The sequence below is a fragment of the Nuphar pumila genome, chromosome 2 (genome assembly GCF_984573655.1).
Source record: "Nuphar pumila chromosome 2, dmNupPumi1.hap1.1, whole genome shotgun sequence".
Taxonomy (NCBI): domain Eukaryota; kingdom Viridiplantae; phylum Streptophyta; class Magnoliopsida; order Nymphaeales; family Nymphaeaceae; genus Nuphar; species Nuphar pumila.
Window position 1 is genome coordinate 100,508,707 of NC_143250.1, and position 20,299 is coordinate 100,529,005.

Genomic DNA, 20,299 nt, shown 5'->3' on the forward strand with positions numbered 1-20,299 from the left:
AACAACAAAACTAGAGGATGGAATAGAAGCATACGAATCATTGAAACAATTAGAAAAAATTTGTTTAAAAAAAATAAATGATTTTATTGTTAAACATGTACTTACCAAAAAAAATCATTATTGATTATTTTGAAATACTTGAAGATAAAGTCTCATCTTAATAGTTGTTGAAAGTACTAAAAAAAAAAAGGATGATACTGCAATCTCCACGGAATGCAATGCCAAATTACATGAGAATCATTGTAAGGGGAGAGGAACAATGCATAGGGTTCTACAGGGCATACACAAATGGAAAAAAAAAACCTAAGTACAAAAACTAGTTTATATGTTATTCAAGAACTATGCAAATAATAAGAAAACTCACATAATATTCATCCAAAACATATGCAATCAACAAATTTTGTGTATTTGTCAGAAAGTTCGCATATATGTAAAAAATTCACATATATGTCATAAATTCATAAATATTTAAGTAAGACATTTGCGATGCTAAGACGTTCAATTTAAGTAGAGGTTCATAAATATATTTATGCAAATTGGTGAAGTAAATGCAAATAAGTAAAATATTTATGATTTTAGTGGTTTCAATCTAACAAGATGTGTGCAAATAAATTTATGCAAAGCTCGTATTATATATATAAATTATGAATGATATTTGTGATGTTAAGGGTTTTAGTTTCACCAAATTTTCGCAAATAAATTTATGCAAGTTCATGAGGTCCGCATAAGAAAATGTGTGGTTATGGATTTAAGTGAGAGTTTGCACTAACTGACGAGCTGTACAATTTAGTCGCAATAACTCATTAATTCGCAATTGCAAAGAGTAAAAAGGTTATAACAAAGTTGGGTACTTACAATTTCGGACATCGAGAGAATAGCAAAAATTATAAGTTTTTTAGATAATTGTGTCAAATTACACGTACATTTTCCGTTGAAAAAATGAGGTTATATATATAAGTAGGTTGAAACTTCACTGCACTTTATTAATGATGCAAATGGTTCGGGTTCAAGTTGGATATCTAACCAAATCTAAACCGACTTGCATTTGGGTGTATCATTCCCACAACCGAGTCCAACTTAGAGACCAATAAGATCAGAGTGAATTATATGTGTGAGTCAGATGCATTAGGGTACATGCTCTAATTGGATCTGGGTTCCATATGTAGACTCTATGCATTTAAGTTGGAGACTGACTTGAATAATGAAGAACGGTTGAAAACAGATAAAAAATATTTTTCCAATAGGAAGCACACATTTGGATATGAGAATTGAGAATTCTCACTGGACTTCGCATTTCTTTTGTTTGGGTTACGTTACATGAGAATTCGGCTTTGTCCCCAAAAAAAGAGGATGTAAAAGGCCTCCCACTTTTGTAATTCTTACCGTATACAAAGATAGCAATTTCAGTTCTTCAAACAAGCAGGACCCACATTTTCATTCACTTCACACCAACGAAGTGAATGGGTTTTAAATTGAATCTAGCTAAATGCTTTTTTAATCCGACTATTTCCAAGATTATTTTAATTTTTTAAATATATTTTTACAACCATTTAAATGAATTGATTCAGGGCAGAATCTGAGTACAACAACAACAACAACTACGCGTTCATCCCAAAACAATTGGGGTAAGGCAGAATCAAAGTAATTCAGCAAAAACAAGCCGATTTTTAAGGAACCCGAATAGACTTCTGTTTCATTTCGGCAAAGGCAAAATAGATCTGAATTGGGAGCTGATTCAGATTGATGTTGACAACACTGGTTCACACCATATATATTCACATTTCTCCAGTCAACAGTAAATACAAATGCACACTAAACACACCAAAAAAAATGCAACAGCTATACGAAACCAGAAATTACAACTACAAAACCAAACACACGCCATCTTACACCATATAGCTTAAAGAAAAATCAATACCTAACATCAGTACAATGAGTTGAATCAGCTCATGGCCTCTACATCAAAAAACAAAGGCCAACAGGATAATCATCCATTCATGGGAAACTCCCAAACTGCCACATCTCATATTCAAAGATTGCTGGGTAAAGAAATATGATCTGAGATTCTAGATAAGAGCTAGTTGCAATTGGTAACCCATAAGCTCACTTATGTAGATCACTTGCATACTGAAAGGTTCTGAAGTCCAGATGATATTGTTGATCATTTGTTTAACATCAAGGGACATTCTATTTCCAAAAAGACATTTTTTCTCTGTTTTTATATGTAGAATTATCCAATGTACATGTGTCTAAAATTAGATTTAATTAGGTTTGAATGCTTCACAGTATCCTGTTGGTGAAAAGTACATCCATGTTGCATCCATGAAAGGCTTATTCTTAAATATCTTAATTTGCCAACATAAAATTGAGGCTTTACTTCCTCAATGCTTCTTGATATTTCCCAATCTCTCGAACAATGAACATATCATTTGCCAAATATGGCCACTAAGTTTTAAATACAGCATATATCTTCGAGAATGAATAGCTGGAACGTCTGATAAAAGTTATGAAGCACCAAAATGATAACCATTTAAAAAATTAAATAACCCATGGCCAACGAAGTTAATGGAACAGTTAGGTTATCATCAAGCTCTGTACTTATTGGAAGAGATTCAACTACTGATGCTGTTAAAGAAAGAAGAAGAAAACCAGCTACTGTTGACCAACTATCATCGCACAGACCAAAGCTCGATAAGTAGTGCATGTACCTGGTAAACATAAATAAGAGTCACTGATATATAGATTTCAAATAAAAAAGGGACCATAAAGAAAGAGAACAAGATAACTAGATGGGGTTGACTGTTTGAGCTACTGTAATTTGTGAACGCATACCCCACAGATGTGATGAAACCTGCAAGGGCCATTGACACAGTCCCAGCAAAAGACTTCTCTTTGTTGTAAGGAAGCTTCAATGCCCCAAATCGTCTTCCCATTATGTCAGCAATCCCTAGAATAAGACGAGACACAACCCAACATAAAAATGAATGCATGAAATAACAGCATCACATGCTTGGGATGTAAGACAGAAATATGCGATCATGCCTATGTTCATGAGCAAGTGCATATCCGCATGCCAGCTAAAAAGTGCAGTTATCCAGAATCATGGATGTGAACTTATGCAATTGTAGGCACAAGGAAAGAATAGTGACTAAGGCTAATGCCAATACATTGGCTTTGGTATATGCATGATTATAATAATGGTAAAAGCAAATTCAATGGAACACAAATTTTAAAGATAAAAATACCATCGCCGGCACATAAGTTGCAAATTACAGCAATGGCAACAGGGGAGGTTCGCCAGAACACTGCAGTGACTATTGTTATAGTGCAAGCATAGTACAGTGGCCCCTTTAGAAGTTCCCTGAAATAGCCAGATATAAGAAGCTAATGTCAAGTGTATTAGACATGCAGATCAAGATGAATTCAGTATCTTTTCAATTATACATTTATACAATCAGTCAAAGCAGACTTAAGCATCCTTAAGGAAGATGCTGGTCAAGTTAATTGCAAATACCTGTAATCTCCATGTCTGCTGATGGACTTGACCATAGCATCATTCTTTAATATGCCCATACCCATCAAAATCATCCTCACTGCATTGATTCCAGGAGCAAATGCTGCAAGATAAGATGCCCAAGGTCCAGGACTGCAGTAGCTAGAGAGAAAATCATCAGCCAAATGAATCAAGTTAGATAAAAGAAGGGGATAGTGCTGCCCACGAGATTACCTGAAAAGAGGCCAGAAAATCATGAAGACGAGCCCGACACTTATATGAACAAGCTTGCGGTTCAGTTTCTATAAAATGGAAAACATCCATCAACAATGAAAAGAACAGGCAAAAATCCATATTTGCATTCGACATGTGACAAACTGTTTTCTAGGCATAATCAGACTAAATTGATAAGTGGAATCTTTTGATACAAGAAATATCAGAAGATTCAGAACTCTAAACATGACAAGTGTGAAATACTTTTACTTTCAGTACCAACCACAAGTTCACAAAGCATTTTGTCTAAAAATTTGCATATTTTTTGCATTATTATGAATCCATACACTGAAAATGCAAGCACAGAACAAACAAAATGGTGATTAGAACAAAATATGCACTCCTTGCACTTGAACACATGAACATGGTGGAATAACTCATAAAATGGAAATACATAAGTTCTATAATTCTTTCTAAATTTACAAAAAAACAAATAAATATTGGCAACAGTTTAATTTAAGGAAAAGAACAATGTAGCATACATAGTACGGACATCTAACAACCCAATAAATTTTCAAATATGGCAGGAAACGAACACCAAATTGATGATTTGATTAAGAGCTATCAAAGACATGATATTTTCCAGTTCTGATCGAGTCTATCAGAATTCCTAGAGAGAAATACAGCATACTTCTTAACATTAAACTCTTCAGTTTGGGGTTATTGGATGCACACCACATAAGCTAAACATATTTTCAGATCATATATAATTGCCATACAATTCCTAACCGATCAAGCCAATCAGAATTTCTAGAGAAAAATACATGATGATTCTCGATTTTAAACTGGCTCAGTTTTGGGTCATTGGATATATATCACGTAAGCTAAGCTTATTTTCAGGTCATAGAGAATTCCCACACAACTCGCACCAATTGACAAGGATTTGGGATTAAGGAATTATCATTCAGCATCATTGTAGATGATAACATCTGTGTAACTTGTTGACAGGAAACAAATCATTCACTATAAGGTACAATTTACCATTCTCCCTGTGTTCCTAGACCATTTTCATGTCATTGAAAATTATCAAGAACCTTGATTGGTCAAGAATATTAAATGTATCAAGTACATGGCTAGCTGCTTTCAGAAATTCATGTTAAATGACTTGAGGTTCAATTGCTTCCATGCATAAGAGTGTAAGTAGCAAGCTAACCAACAGTACATTGCCCAAACATCTGATAGGATAAGACATAGGGATTATTATTAAGAAAAATAGAAATAAAAACAAGACACATGCAATAGAACCGCCCTTCCAATTTAATTTCCTTTTTATTAAGTAAATCACTCTAGGAGATAAAGGCCATCTCCTTTGATTACGATAAAAATACATCAATTAATACAAGGACTCTTCCAGCCTGGGTATTGTCTTTCCAAGAATGACAGTCGCCTACAACACTAGCAAGATAAAAAATATAACCAAGTGTAGGATAGGGATACAGAACAAAGCAAGGACTAATGATGAATAAATTAGATAATACCATGAAGCAGCGGGGGAGCCAGGAATCAAAACTAGGGTGGGCACAAATGGACAGTAAAAAGGAAAAAACCCTAACAACTTATATTAAATAGAAATACCACGATATTTTCAAATAGTGGTTATAACATAAATATATCAATAGTATCATGATATTGAAAAATCTTCCTTTTGTATATTTTAAGTATATTTTTCTATTTTTGTTTATTTGATTTAAAAAATTAATTGTTTCTTTATGTTTTCATTAAAAAATACTGTTAAAAGCTATATGTTTCCTATCCTTTTTATTTATTTTTAAAACATCCAAGAGGCAGAGCCGAGAGCATTGGATCTCAAGTAGAGAGAGAGAGAGAGAGAGAGAGAGAGAGAGAGAGAGAGAGAGAGAGTCGGGGGAGGGGGCACTTAGAAGTTGGGTTAGGGTTAGGGTAGGCACTGCCACCTTGCCCCAACATTTCACAGGGTCAAGGTGGGCATTCCCAAACCCCACTATGGGGTAACTTTTGGGTCAGGGTGGGCACGTGCCAATGCTAGACCTAAGGTGGCTCCGCCCCTGCCATGAAGACAACTTATGCCATCCACAAGAGGAGACTTCGGAAATCACATAATTTATAACAATTACATAGTATGAAGAGTCATTACAAAAATTAGAGTTTCCTCCAAAAAAACAAGTTTTAGAAATATCAGATATTCTACTGCAAATCCAACTCTAGCAGCCAGAAGGAACCATCCTTCTAATTAGCTTTTAGAGTAGCTCAATTAACCACCATATCATCCAGCAAGTTGAACTTGCTTATAGCTTCTATTATATTTCCTGTAAAAACAGGCTTGCATTGGGTAGGTAAGTTGCAAAGTGATCTGACCTCGATTACAAGGTGAGTTTTCAAAGACAACAAGAAGAACCTATACTGTCAAGGTAAGCAAGGAATCCATGCCACTGAGAATGAAACGGCATGTTTCCTAACGTTCTTGTTGAATATTGTTGAGTTTTCTTTCAATAGAGGTGAATCGTTTCCTAACTGTTGATAATATAGATCAGACTTGATAAGGTGGGACGGAACCAAGAACAAGTGAGTGAAATGAGAACCAGAAGCAGGAAGCCAGGCATTTCTAGGTCCAAGATAAATGATGAGTGAATTTAATTGGAAAGTAAAATACAAGATTTTAAAATCCCAAGGTCAAAAGGCTAAAAAATATCATAGGGTAAAACAATATCCTAGATTAAATATTTTCATTTTATAAATCATACATAGTCTTCTAACAACTATGGAATTACAGATATAATAATAATAATCAAATCATACACCATAAACATACGAAAAATCGTTGTTTCACTAACACAATAACCAGAAAGTTAAGTGCCCAATGAATTTTAGTCTCAAGTGCCCAGTGAATTTTACTATAAGATCTATGACTATCATATGTAATGAAAATAGGCAAAGAAGTGCACAAACACAAGTCCACTAAGGGCAATAACAAACACTCAAGAGCACACACACAAGCCACTAATGGGCTTAAAACACAATATAAAAATATTATTTTATTAATGATAAAATGCTCAAGAGAAGCATGTCACAACAAAGGGGATTAATCCCTATATATACAAGAAAGGAGGAGAGGACTAGCCGTTGGGACTAGGCTAGCTAGTTGGCTGTTAGCTTGGTCTAACAGCTAACTAGCTAGCCGTCAGACCTAGCTGAATGGCTAGAAAAGGATGACAAAAAAGCCCTTACAAGGGGTAAAATATAAAAATAAAAAATAAAAGAAACAAAAAAATACACGTTTTCCTAAAATACAATCTACAAAGTTTTGTATATATAGAAGAAAACACACACATATATAGAGAGAGCCAAAGAAAGTAATGCTTGTTAAAAATGTATATGTATATACATACATATTTGTATATATACATACCAAATATATATGTATATATAGAAGAAAACACACACATATATAGAGAGAGCCAAAGAGAGTAATGCTTGTTAAAAATGTATATGTATATACATACATATTTGTATATATACATATATATATATGTTAGGTTAGTATCTAATTAGTAAATAGTCTAACTAGGTTAGTTTTCCTTTTGTTTATTTTTAGTTTCTTTTCAGCCAAAAGCGGCATTGGAGAGAGGGCCCAACGGCACTATTAGAGCCGTTGGGATCTCTCCCAACGTCTCTTTTGGGAGACCTTTGGCTGTGTATAAATAAGGGTGAAACCCCCTCTCATTTGTAAGCTTCTTCTATGGGTTGACATCAATAACAATATTATTTTTTCATTCTTTGTTCTTGTACCCTTTAGTGGGTGTTTGTGAGTGAACCTATTTGTGGTTCTTTGTGTGTTCTTGTTGGTATTTTGGTGAAACTCTTTTGAGTATCCACTTTTGGTGATTTAAGTGTATATCTTCGGAGGAACTCATTTTCTTACAATGCTAAGGTGCTCCGGGAGCACCTACTCCCACTTAGAAGAAATCATAGTTGTAGGTTGCATATTCTCAATCAGACCTTATAGATTTAAACATAGTTTATTCGATAAGAATCACGTTTTTTGGACATCAAATAGGCTTTTTTAAGTCATAAAATTTTGGTACATTGTGAGCCATTGATTTTTGAAGATCTTAAAAAACCTATATGTATGCCATAATCACATGATCCAAAACTTGTTTTCCACTAAATAATGATATTAGATCATATCTATAGGGTTTGATAAACAAAAAATGCTCAATTCTTTTTGAAATTTTGAAGATATTATTAGGAGGGAGTAGGTGCTCTGAGAGCACCTTATCATTACTATTTTATATATATATATATATATATATATATATATATATATATATATATATATATATATATATATATATATATATATATATATAGCACTCCCCCTCAAACAGATGGTAAAATCACCGAAAGTTTGCTATGGAAGGAAAAATAAAGCACTGACAATGCTTTGGTGAGGAAGCCCACAATTTGGTATTCGGATGTCACATAGAGAAGCTCAATAGTGCATATTCCCAAATATAGTGGCAAACCATCTCTATATTTTTCGTACACTCATGAAAGGTGTGATTGCTAGCAATATAGATAGCACTCTTGTTGTCGCAACACATTTTTAATGTAATAGAGATGATAACATCAATATCCTTAGATAGACTTCTCAGCCAAACAATCTCTGAGGTGGTAGTTGTCATTGCCTTGGTACTTAACTTCGGTGGAAGAGAGTGACACCTTTTATTGCTTCTTACACCTCAAAGAGATCAGTGAGTCACCGAGAAAAAATGCAATAACCTATAGTAGAAATACGATCATTAGGGTTGCCTCCCAAATCTAAATCGGTATAAGCAATTAGATTTAAACAAGAAGAGGATGCGAGAAATAATTCTTTAGTTAAAGTGCCATTGATATATCAAATGATCCGCATGACTGCACTCATGTGAACTAAAGTAGGTGCATGTTGAAACTAGTTGACGCTATGTACAACATGTGCTATGTCAGATCGAGTAATAGACAAGTATGTAAGAGATCCAATCAGCTATCTGTAAGGCGTGGGATCCTCTAAGAGAGTTCTATCATTGGCCCTCATTTTAGCATTGATGACTTCATGAGCATCCACAACATTTTCGTTTGACAATCCTGACCTAGCAACAATCTTAGACGCCAATTTCATTTGGGACAAAACATACCCTCGAGGGGAGTAGGCAACCTCGATAGCTAGAAAATACCTCAGAAAACCAAGATCAGACATATCAAAATTGTTTTTAAGAACGTTTTTAATAAATTCAACTCATTTTCTATCACTACCAGTGATAATCATATCATCTACATATAATAGCAAAATAATTATGCATGTTTTTACATTCTTGACAAAAAGAGCAGTGTCAATATAACAAGATATAAAACCAAGATCAATTATAATTTTGTTAAAACAATCATACCAAGCTTTAGGGACTTGTTTAAGACCATATAATGCTTTTTTAAGTTGAAAAACTTTATCTTCCTCAATATCAAACCCATGTGGAGGGTTCATGTACAATTATTTATTAAGATCTACATTAAGAACAAAATTCTTTACATCTAGTTGGTAAATAAGTCAGTTTTTAATAGAGGCTATAACTATGAGTCCTAACACTCGTCATTCTAGCTACAAGTACAAAGGTTTCTTCATAATCGATTCCATATTCCCGAGCATATTCTTTACCTACTAACATAGTCTTATACCTTTATAAAATTCCATCACTCTTGGTTTTAACTTTGAAAACCCATCTACATTTTATGGTTTTCTTTTCTAAGAGAATGTTCACGGATTTCACAGGTTTTGGCACTATAGAGGGCATCTAACTCAACCTTCATAGCTTCTACACAATAAAGATAATCTTTGGCTTCTTTGTATGTAGATGGTTCATGAAAGACATGAATGACTAATAGACAAACTCTATATTTTAGAAAAAATGACTCATAAGACACAAATCTACTAGGGGCCTTAGATATATGATTTGATCTCCTAAGATTGGTCTCATCTATGGATTGATTTTGCATATACTTATCAAGTGCACATAGATGTTCCTCATTGTTACACCAAGAATAGAGCATAAACTATTACATAATTGACTTTGTTAAATTGCCTTCATTACTAAAAATGGTTGGAGGGTCATTACTCACATCATCATTATTAGTAGGTTCATCAATCATTACCAACATCATTAACACAAATTTCATCAATGTCAGATGATTCATTCATTTCCTTTGGCGATAAATCAAACAAGAAGGAATAATCAATATCTTCCTTAGTCATATCCTTCTCAAAACCATTCTTATCTTCAAGAAAAGTAACATTTCTCGAAATATAAATTCTTTATTTTTAAATCATAACATCTATAACGCTTTTGATTTTTCCCATAACCAAGAAAAACACATTCAATGGATTTAGGAGATAATTTATTTTTCTTTCATAAAGCACAAAACGCTTATAACAAAAAAACTTAATATTTTAAAATCCGGTTCAATATCAAAAAGCTTTTCTAAGGGAAAGATGTTTTTCAAAGAGGAAGATGGCATTCTATTTATTAAATAGACGACAGTGAGAGAGGCTTCGGCCCAAAATTTTTTAAGAACATTTTTCAAAATAAGTAATGTTCTAGTAGTTTCTATAATGTGTCTATGTTTTCTTTCGGTGAGACTTTTGTTGTGGGGTTCTTGAGCAAGATCTTTGATTATAAAATTTTATTTTTCTTCAAATAACACTTGACCTCATTTAATAAAAATTTGCCTCCTGAATTGGAATGAAAAATGTGAATGTTAGTTTGAAATTGATTTTTGATTAAATTATGACATTCTTTGAAACGAGAATGTTTTCAATTTTTGCCTAAGGAAATAAATCCAAGTATATTTAGTATAATCATTAATAAAGATAACATAATAGGAGAATCCTCCTTTAGACATGATCGGAGCGGGTCCCCACACATCCAAGTGCACTAATTCAAAAGGTCTCTTAGTTTCATAAGATCTAGAAGAAGAGAGTTTTATTTTTTCAAGTATACACTCTTTGCACACAAATTGTTTCTCATTACAAAATCTTTTCAGAAAAGGAAAAGAAATAGTTTAAATACACTTGGATGACCTAATCTTTTGTCATGTTTCAATATTTTTTTCTTGAGCATAGTTACAAAGAGAGTTTCTTGGAATACATAAAAAGTCCATGTAGTATAAATCTCTTCTTCTATGGCCTTTTCCAATTAGCTTCCCTAACTGGCGGTCCTACACCAAGCAACCCTTAAATGAGAAGTAGATTTCATACCCATGATCGGATATTTGAGAAACCAAAAGTAAGTTTAAATTTAATTTAGAAATAACTCTAACTTTTGGAACAAAGAAAATTTTGGAATCATTTTTTAAATCTCTAATACTTGTGATTTCTAAAGAAGTGTTATTGGCGATAGAAACACTAGAATTTTTTTTATTGGTGCGACAATTGGATAATAGAAATCCATTAGATGTCATGAAAAGAGGCCCTTCAGTCAAGGATCCAAAGTGACATACTTGGAGGATAAGATGATAAGACCGCGGCACCCGAAGTGAAAGATGTTTTTATGAATTGTTGTACAATCACAGTCAATTGTGCAATTGAAAGATCTTTAAGTTCACCACCTTTGTTGACCTCATTGCTATTATAATGTGGAATATGGATTGGATCTTTAAGTTCTCCTCGTTCCTTTCAGAACACGTGAATCTGGTCTTCCTCAGCAACGTGAATTAGTTCACGTGAATCAGGTTGTCTTCCTATTCCCCTATTCCTTTTTGTCAGCGTCGGCTACATGATTTGTCCCCTTCACCTTTTCTTTTCCAGCAACGAATAGCTATCTATATCGCAGATTTGCAAGACATTCAGATTTGTTGTCTGTGTTCCAACTGATCTGAAATAATTTTAGATCTTCACTCGTTTACTGTATTACACCCTGTTTTATGCACAATAGGGTGTTTTACGCACATTTTTTTTTTGTTCACTAAAAAAGGGGGCCGAGTTCTTCTTATTCTTCGTGACTTCACCTTCTTTTCTTATAGTTCTTCTTATTCCTCGTAACTTCATCTTCTTTTCTTAATTCACACACAGCAATTGCTGTAGTTTTTCTTATTCTTCGTGACTTCATTCACAGTTTACACAAAAAGGCTGACTTCATCTCCTCTTCTTAATTCACACACAGCAACTGTTGGTCACTTCTTCTTCTTCATTCATTCACAGTTGGTCACTTCTTCTTCATTCATTCACAGTTTACACAAAAAGGCTGAGTTCGTTTCTTCTGGTACCAATTTCTGTCATAAGTTGCGTCACTTTATTCTTTGTTTTCAGCCACATTTCTGTCATAAGCCTACAAATGGATTCTTCAGGCAATTCTGGTCTTTCCTCCAATTTCCTGGGGCAACTGGTTTCGGAAAAACTGAATACAAATAACTATTTGACTTGGAAAAGGCAGATTACCCCTTTTATTCGCAGTCAAGATCTTTCAGGTCACTTGGATGGCTCCACTCAAATACCTCCGGAATTTGTCACCACCGAAGAAAAAGGGGATGGAGAAATGTCAAGCACCATTCGCAATCCTGTATTTACTGCTTGGATGAAACGTGATCAGGCTCTCGTCGCGTATATCACTTCCACACTGTCGCAAAAAGTTTTGGTTTCTATCCCTGATGATTGCACATCTAAAGTATTGTGGGAAACTTTAGCTCAAACCTACTCTCAGATATCAGAGGCTAAGGTGTTGTTTCTCAAGCGTGAATTTCAGCTTTTAAAGAAGGGAGCAATGACCATTGTTGAATTTTTAAATCAAGTCAAAAGCATCATAGATCAATTAGCCATTGTTGGATATCCAGTGTCCGATAAAGAAAAGGTGCAACAAACACTGAATGCCCTGGGATCAGAGTATCATGTTCTTGTCACTTCTTTATTATGCTTGCCTTTGTTGCCCAGTTTTAAGGAATTACGTGCTAAACTCTTCCAATACGAGATGTCTTTGAAAAGCATATCTGATGTTTCAGCAGGGCAATCATCTACGCATGAGATTCTTGTCACATGGACGTTTGCTGATCGTACACGGGGAGGGCGTGGCAGAGGCAAGGGAAATCCAATCCAGGGTGGACGTGGGATACTACCTACACCAAATTCTAATGCCAATTTTTCAAAGAATGTTCTACATGCTATCAGTGCAACAAGCGAGGTCATATCAAGGCCAACTGTTGGTTCAACCCACAAAATCAGAATAGAATGCAAAACACCAGAAATGTTGGTATATCAGGAACTGCAGGTACGTTTCGAGTCAGTGAAGATGCTAAGGATCTCCTTCTATCTGCTATGGCCAACTTGAATCTGAAGCAAAATGATGATGGAATATGGTATGTTGACTCTAGGGCAGCAACCCATGTCACTGGTAATGCAGGTAAGTTCTCTACTCTGACTCCCTATTTTGGAAAATCTAATATTGTAACCAGAGATGGGACTCACCACCCTATTTCAAACATAGGCAATGTCGTCATTCCTTTGTCTAAGTCATCTATTCCTTTATCTGATGTTGTTCATGCACCAAATATAAAGAAAAATATTGTATCTGTTTCCAAGCTTGTTGATTCTACCAATTCTTCTGTGAAATTTACTCCTACTTCTGTCTTTGTCAAGGATCTTCAAACGAAGGAGATGTTCGCTAAAGGAGAGCGACGTGGAGACATGTATGTCTTTAATGAAGATCCAGCCTCCAGTGTCCTGAAGCCCCAGTCTGATCTCGTCTCCAAAAGTGTCCTAAGTACATCCAAATGTAATAAGTCAGATCTCTGGCATTCTCGTCTTGGCCATTGTAGTCAAGTCTTTATTGAAAAGTTAGTGTCCAATGGTCTTCTTTCGGAGTCTGTTTCACCTTTATTGAGGAATAAAATATGTCCCAGTTGGCAGGTCTGCAAAAGTCATGTACTTCCTTTTCATCAAATAAATAAAAGAGCTTCTATACCCTTTGAGATAATATGTTCAGATGTTTGGGGCCCAGCTCCTAATCCTTCATCTTCTGGAAGTAAATATTATGTATCATTTATTGACAGTTTCTCTCATTTTACCTGGATATTCTTTATGAAACACAAATCAGAGGTCTTTTCCATTTTCCGTCACTTTCATGCCTATGTTAAAAATCAATTCTCTCAAAATATCCAAATTCTCCAATGTGATAGAGGTGGTGAGTATTCCTCCAAAGAATTTTTAGATTTTCTCCAAGATAATGGGATGCATCGTAGAGTTTCTTGCCCGTACACTCCACAACAAAATGGAATTGTTGAACGTAAACACAGACATATTATGGAAAGTGCAATGAGTATGATGCATGGGAGTAACTTACCCATTAGTCTTTGGTCTGAAGCCTTTCACACTGCCACTCATGTGATAAACCGCCTTCCTATGCCTATTCTTGAAAATCAATCTCCCTATTATGTTCTCTTTGGTGCACATCCCGATTATAATGAGTTACGAGTTTTGAGATGCATATGTTATGTTCATATTGACAAATCCATGAGGACTAAATTCCAAGACAAAGCCTCTATATGCCAATTTGTAGGTTATGCAGATGAACACAAGGGTTACAGATGCTATGATCCTGCCAATAAGAAGATTAGAATTTCCAGAAATGTTGTTTTTGATGAAAATAATTTTCTGGGAAAAGAAACAGAGGCCAATCGTGAACCTACTGGTGCAGTTGCTAATTGGTATGATCCATGGCTTAGTGCTGAACTTATTTCACATGCTGCCGAGCATACTATTCTGTCTCCTGAAAGCATACATGGTGAGACAGTTTCAGATGATGCATCACAAGCAGAGTGTCTAAGATACAAAGGAAATGTGTATACCAGAAGATCTAGAGAGCAAACGAATGTACCTGCTGAAGAGCACATTGCACTGTCTAATGACAGAGAAGCACCAAGAAGATCAGGCAGGATAAGGCATCCTATTGAAAAGTGGGTTAGTTATGACAACTTTTCTATGGACTTTCAGATTTTTCTATCCCAGATTGAAAAACACGATGAACCACTTGGTTTTCATCAAGCTATCCAATCCCACAAATGGATTGAAGCGATGAATGAGGAGATTGAGGCACTTCATGAATGTCGAACATGGGAGATAGTTGGCCGTCCTCCAGACAAAAATGTTGTTGGTTCCAAATGGGTTTATAAAATTAAATATAAACCGGATGGTAGCATTGAACGGTACAAGGCGCGTCTTGTGGCCAAGGGTTTCACTCAAGAATATGGTCAGGATTATGATGAGACATTCAGCCCAGTGGTGAAAATGGGAACTATTCGCATTATACTTGGCCTGACAATTGAACATGGGTGGATCCTCAGTCAGCTTGATGTTAAGAATGCATTCCTTCATGGGGACTTAAAGGAAGAGGTCTATATGGAGCAACCTCAAGGTTATGTAGATGAAAGCCCAAAAGAATATGTATGCAAGTTAACCAGAGCTTTGTATGGATTGAAGCAAGCTTCTAGGTCATGGTTTGAAAGTTTTTCCTTAGAAATCCATAAACATGGTTTCTTTCGTTCCCAACTTGACCATTCTTTGTTCATATATAGGAACGGTACCACTATGGTTTTCTTACTCATATATGTTGATGATATTGTTATCACTGGTAATGCTCCAGACCACATTCAGCGAATTAAAGTTCTATTGAGTATGCGGTTCAAAATGAAAGACCTTGGGGAGCTGAGATATTTTCTTGGAGTAGAGGTAGACAGACAAGGTGATAAAATGTCATTAACTCAACATAAATATGTAAAGAGTCTTTCACACAATCAAGTCTACAAACAACTTGACAAAACATACATTCACCCAATATGGTAAACCAAAATAGCATACAAAATGCTCCACAGCACAAACATAAGAATAGTGCATAAATGCACTTGAATCTGAATATGTAAGAGGTAAAACCCTCTACCTTTGTATATAAATTACAATGGGCAGCATGCCCTTATTTATAGAGAGGTTACATGAGAGGAGCTATTAAAATAGCTGTTGGGATAGCTGTTGGGCTACTCCCAACAACTCTAATTAGAGCCGTTGGGAGTAGCCCAACAACTCTATTCAAACAGTCAACATTTTGACTGTTTGACAGAACCTGACAAAAAGGCTGTTGGCTGTTTTGACAGTCCAACAGCTCTAGTCAATTATGACTGTTTGACAAAAAATAAGAAAGAAATAAAATTACAAAAATAAATAAATAAAAAAGTATTACAAGAATATAAGTATATACTTTAAATATATAGTTATATACATATATATATACATATACATACTCTTGTATTACGAAAAGTATGTATATATATATATAAATATATATATATATATATTCAAGTATATACATATATATGTCATTTTCTAACAGTCTCCCTCAAACTTATAGTGAAATCACCGAAAGTTTGTCAAGTAAAAAGTTGAATCTTGGTGAGCATAGTGCCTTGGTGAAGAAGTCAGCAAGTTGATATTCTGATGTCACATAGGGAAGATCAATAGTCTTCTTCAAATATTCTTCACGAACAAAATGGCAATCCATCTCTATATGCTTAGTTCTTTCATGAAATGTATGATTTCGAGCAATGTATATCGAACTCTTATTGTCACAGCACAATCTTGTAGGATTCTGAAGGTGAATCCCCATATCTGAAATCAGTTGTTTGAGCCACACGACTTCCATAGTAGTAGTTGTCATTGCTCTATATTCAGCTTCTGTAGATGATAATGACACCTTTTGTTGTTTCTTGCACCTCCATGAAATCAAAGATTCACCTAGAAATATACAAAAACCAGTTGTTGAGCGCCTGTTATTTGGATCTCCTCCCCAATCAGCATCAGAATATGCAATAAGATCTAAGGAGGAAGAAGAAGACAGAAAGACTCCCTTATTTATAGTGCCTCTGATGTATTTAATAATTCTCATGACTGCACTCATATGAGCTGATGTTGGAGCATGTTGAAATTGACTGGCTATATGTACAACATGGGCTATGTCTGGTCTTGTAATACTTAAATACATAAGAGATCCCACTAGCTGTCTGAAGGGAGTTGGATTGTCCAAAGGAACTCCATCATCAGCTCGCATTTTCATTCCAACAATCTCTGGAGTATCAACAACTTTATCATCTGAAAGTCTTGACCTGTCAATAATATCTGAAGCAAACTTTGTTTGTGACAATATGTATCCTCGGTTAGAGTATGAAACTTCTATACCAAGAAAGTATGTTAGAAACCCAAGATCTGTCATTTCAAAAGAATTTTTCAAAAATTGTTTTACTTTCTTGATTCCCTCCTTGTCACTACCTGTAATTAACATATCATCAACATATAAAAGTAAAATTATAATACAAGCAGAAGAGTTCTTGATAAACAAAGCTGTATCAGTATAGCATGGTTTAAAACCATACCTTGTAATAACATTGTTAAAAGTATCAAACCAAGCTTTAGGTGCTTGTTTGAGGCCATATAATGCCTTTTTTAATTTAAGCACTTTACCTGAAGGAATTATTAATCCAGGTGGAATATCCATATATACTTCCTCATTGAGATTCTCATTTAAAAATGCATTTTTAACATCCATTTGAAATATATTCCAATTTTTAATAGCTGAAATAGCTACAAGCATTCGAACAGTGGTCATCCTGGCAACAGGAGCAAAAGTTTCTTCGTAATCTACTCCGTATTCTTGAGAATATCCTTTGGGAACTAATCTGGCTTTATGCCTTTCCAAGGATCCATCACTTTTGGTTTTTACTTTAAAAACCCATCTACAACCTATTGTCTTTTTTCCTATAGGTAAATCCAGAATTTCCCAAGTATTAGCATCTTTAAGAGCTTCTAATTCTATGTGCATAGCTTTTATCCATTCAGGTAAATTTTTTGCTTCATTGTAACATGAGGGTTCAAAATATGAGTGGATAGCTATAAGACATGCTCTATGTTTAGGAGAGAATGAATCATAAGACACAAATTTATTTGGGATTCTTGAGGTTCGTTCTGATCTACGAATAGTGGTTTGTTCTGAAGGAATTTCTGATGCTTCATGATTACTTTGATTTACACCTTCATTGAATGCATTTCGATTTCTTCTAGTGTATACTATTGATTCAACTATTGTTTTATTTTCAATAAGAGGTTCTACATAAATATTTTCATCATTAGACAATAGTTTGAACAAGAAAGAATAATCAGAGTTTATGTCTTCCGGCATGTTTTCTTCAAATCCACTTTCATTTTCAACAAAATTAACATTCCTTGAAATGAGAAGTTTATCATTTTTGGTATCATAACATTTAAATCCTTTTTGTGTTTCTGAATAACCAATGAACGCACAGGAAATAGCTTTAGAAGATAGTTTATCTCCTTTATCATTCAAAACATAACATTTGCAACCAAAGATTCTCAGTCTTTGATAGTCAGGTTGATATTTGAATAATTTTTCAGAAGGAATTTCATTAGATAAAGTTTTGGAAGGCATCCTATTTATAAGATATACTGAGGTTAATGCAACTTCAGCCCAAAGATTTTTTGGAACATTTTTAGCAATAAGAAGAGTTCTTGTAGTTTCCATAATATGTCTGTGTTTCTTTTCTGAAACTCCATTTTGTGGTGGGGTTCTAGGACATGTTCTTTGATGTAAAATTCCTTCATTTTCTAAAAATTGTTTAAACTCATTTGACAAGTATTCTCCTCCAGAGTCAGTTCTGAGAATTTTGAGTTTACTTTCAAATTGATTTTTAATCATGTTATGGAATGTTTTGAAGGTTGCAAATACATCTGATTTATACTTAAGAAAGTAAATCCAACAATATCTAGTGAAGTCATCAATAAACACAACATAGTAGGAGAATCCGCCTTTAGAGGCTACAGGAGCAGGACCCCATACATCCGAATGAACTAATTCAAAAGGCATTGAGGAGTAAAAAGTTCTTTGACCATAAGGCAAGACTGTCATTTTACCAAGTAAACATTCTTTGCATTTAAAATTATCTTTACAAAGATTCTTGGTAATAGGTACAAAATTTAATTTTCTTATATTTGGATGCCCAAGTCTATGATGCCAAGTCCGTATGTCTTTTGTTTGGGCAGTGTTGCAAAATGATTCCTTTGGAATACAAAGGAAATCCATATAATAGAGATCTCCTTGCCTAGAACCTTCCCCAATTAATTTCCCGGACTGGCGATCCTGCACCCAACATTTACTTGATGAGAAAACGACATCACATCCATGATCCGAGATTTGAGAAACAGAAAGTAGATTAAGATGAAGTTTTGGTATAAGTCTTATTTTCGGAATATAAAAGTTGTTATGTTTTGACAAATCATTTTTAAAAATCCCAACACCCTCTATTTCCAAGGCAGTACCATCGGCAGTGGAAACAAATGATGCATTTGAATTAGGTTGACATTCGGATAGTATAGATCTATGTGGGGTCATATGAAAAGAAGCTCCTGAATCAAGAAGCCAAGAGCACATACCAGGAGTAGAAGAGGTTGCAATGGCCGCTCCTGAGGTAGATCCTTTAAGCAGTGGTTGTAATGCCTCCGTCAGTTGAGATAATGATTTGGTGAGGTCTTTGAGATTCAAAGTATCTTCATCTTGTTTTGATGGTGCAGCCGCAACACGCTTTTCTTGAGGCCTATATTTGTATCTAGGACATTGACGCCTAATATGATCGGGCTCATTACAATTATGGCAAATGATTTTTTATTCTCCTCGATTCTTATTAAAATAAGGAGGTTTATATGGCTTGATATAGTGTCCTGGTTTTGATGCAGCAAGTGCGCAATACTCTTCTTGACCATTGCTAGAAGTAGCAAGCACACTAACATTTTTACTCATGTTTAGCCTAGTCTCTTCTCCACTAAGTTTAGTGAGAATCTCATGAATAGGAGGAGGTGATGAAGATGATAGCAAGGAGGCCCTTGTTTGTTCAAACTCGGGTCTCAAACCATAGAGAAAAGCGAAAAGTCTCTCTTCTTCAACTTGAACTCTCCGCATTTCTATACACTTTCCTTCCCATTTGGGTTCAAATTGGGCAAGTTGGGTCCAAATGGAAGATAACTCCATAAAATAATCTCTTATATTCTTATCTCCTTGTTTAATGTTTCTAACTTTTTCTTGGAGATAATACTTGTGAGCCATATCTTTTTCGGTAAACATACCTCTAAGATATTCTCATGCTTCATTTGCCTTTTTGTAACACAAAAGGTCTGAGGCAATTTTTGTCTCAACTCCACTAAGCATCCATGAAAGAATTTTGGCATTTTTCATTTCTCATTCATCTAATTTTTTGTAGTATTCTTTCATGGCTTTTTTTTTTCTTCAAGACTAGTCTCAACGTCATTTTCACCTAATGTAATTTTGGGAGTGGGTTCAAGAATAGTACCTCTTACAAATCCCCGGTGGTTCCTTTTTTCTTTGGATTCAACAATCACGAAAGAAAGAAGGCATGCTTTACGAGGCAGCTCACCAATGCACGGTTGATCATACACCAAGCTTTGATACCATGTAAAGAGTCTTTCAC

At 34.8% G+C, this 20,299-nt stretch overlaps 1 protein-coding gene across 2 annotated transcripts in view; it reads right to left on the bottom strand.

Annotated features, from left to right (window-relative positions):
* Nucleotides 1-2,341: 2,341 nt before the first annotated feature.
* Nucleotides 2,342-20,299, bottom strand: part of LOC149846389 (putative phytol kinase 2, chloroplastic) — a 36,614-nt gene continuing 18,656 nt past the window's right edge. Inside the window, exons 2-6 of one of the 2 annotated variants that reach the window (XM_089996334.1) lie at nt 3,728-3,795; nt 3,515-3,646; nt 3,246-3,361; nt 2,833-2,947; nt 2,342-2,708 (exon numbers count right to left, since the gene is read on the bottom strand). In XM_089996334.1, the coding sequence (XP_089852460.1) occupies nt 2,531-2,708; nt 2,833-2,947; nt 3,246-3,361; nt 3,515-3,646; nt 3,728-3,795 (609 nt within the window). In that variant the 3' untranslated portion in view covers nt 2,342-2,530. Of the gene's footprint in view, nt 2,709-2,832; nt 2,948-3,245; nt 3,362-3,514; nt 3,656-3,727; nt 3,796-20,299 lie in introns of both variants that reach the window. The other variant, XM_089996333.1, reaches the window with a different exon arrangement.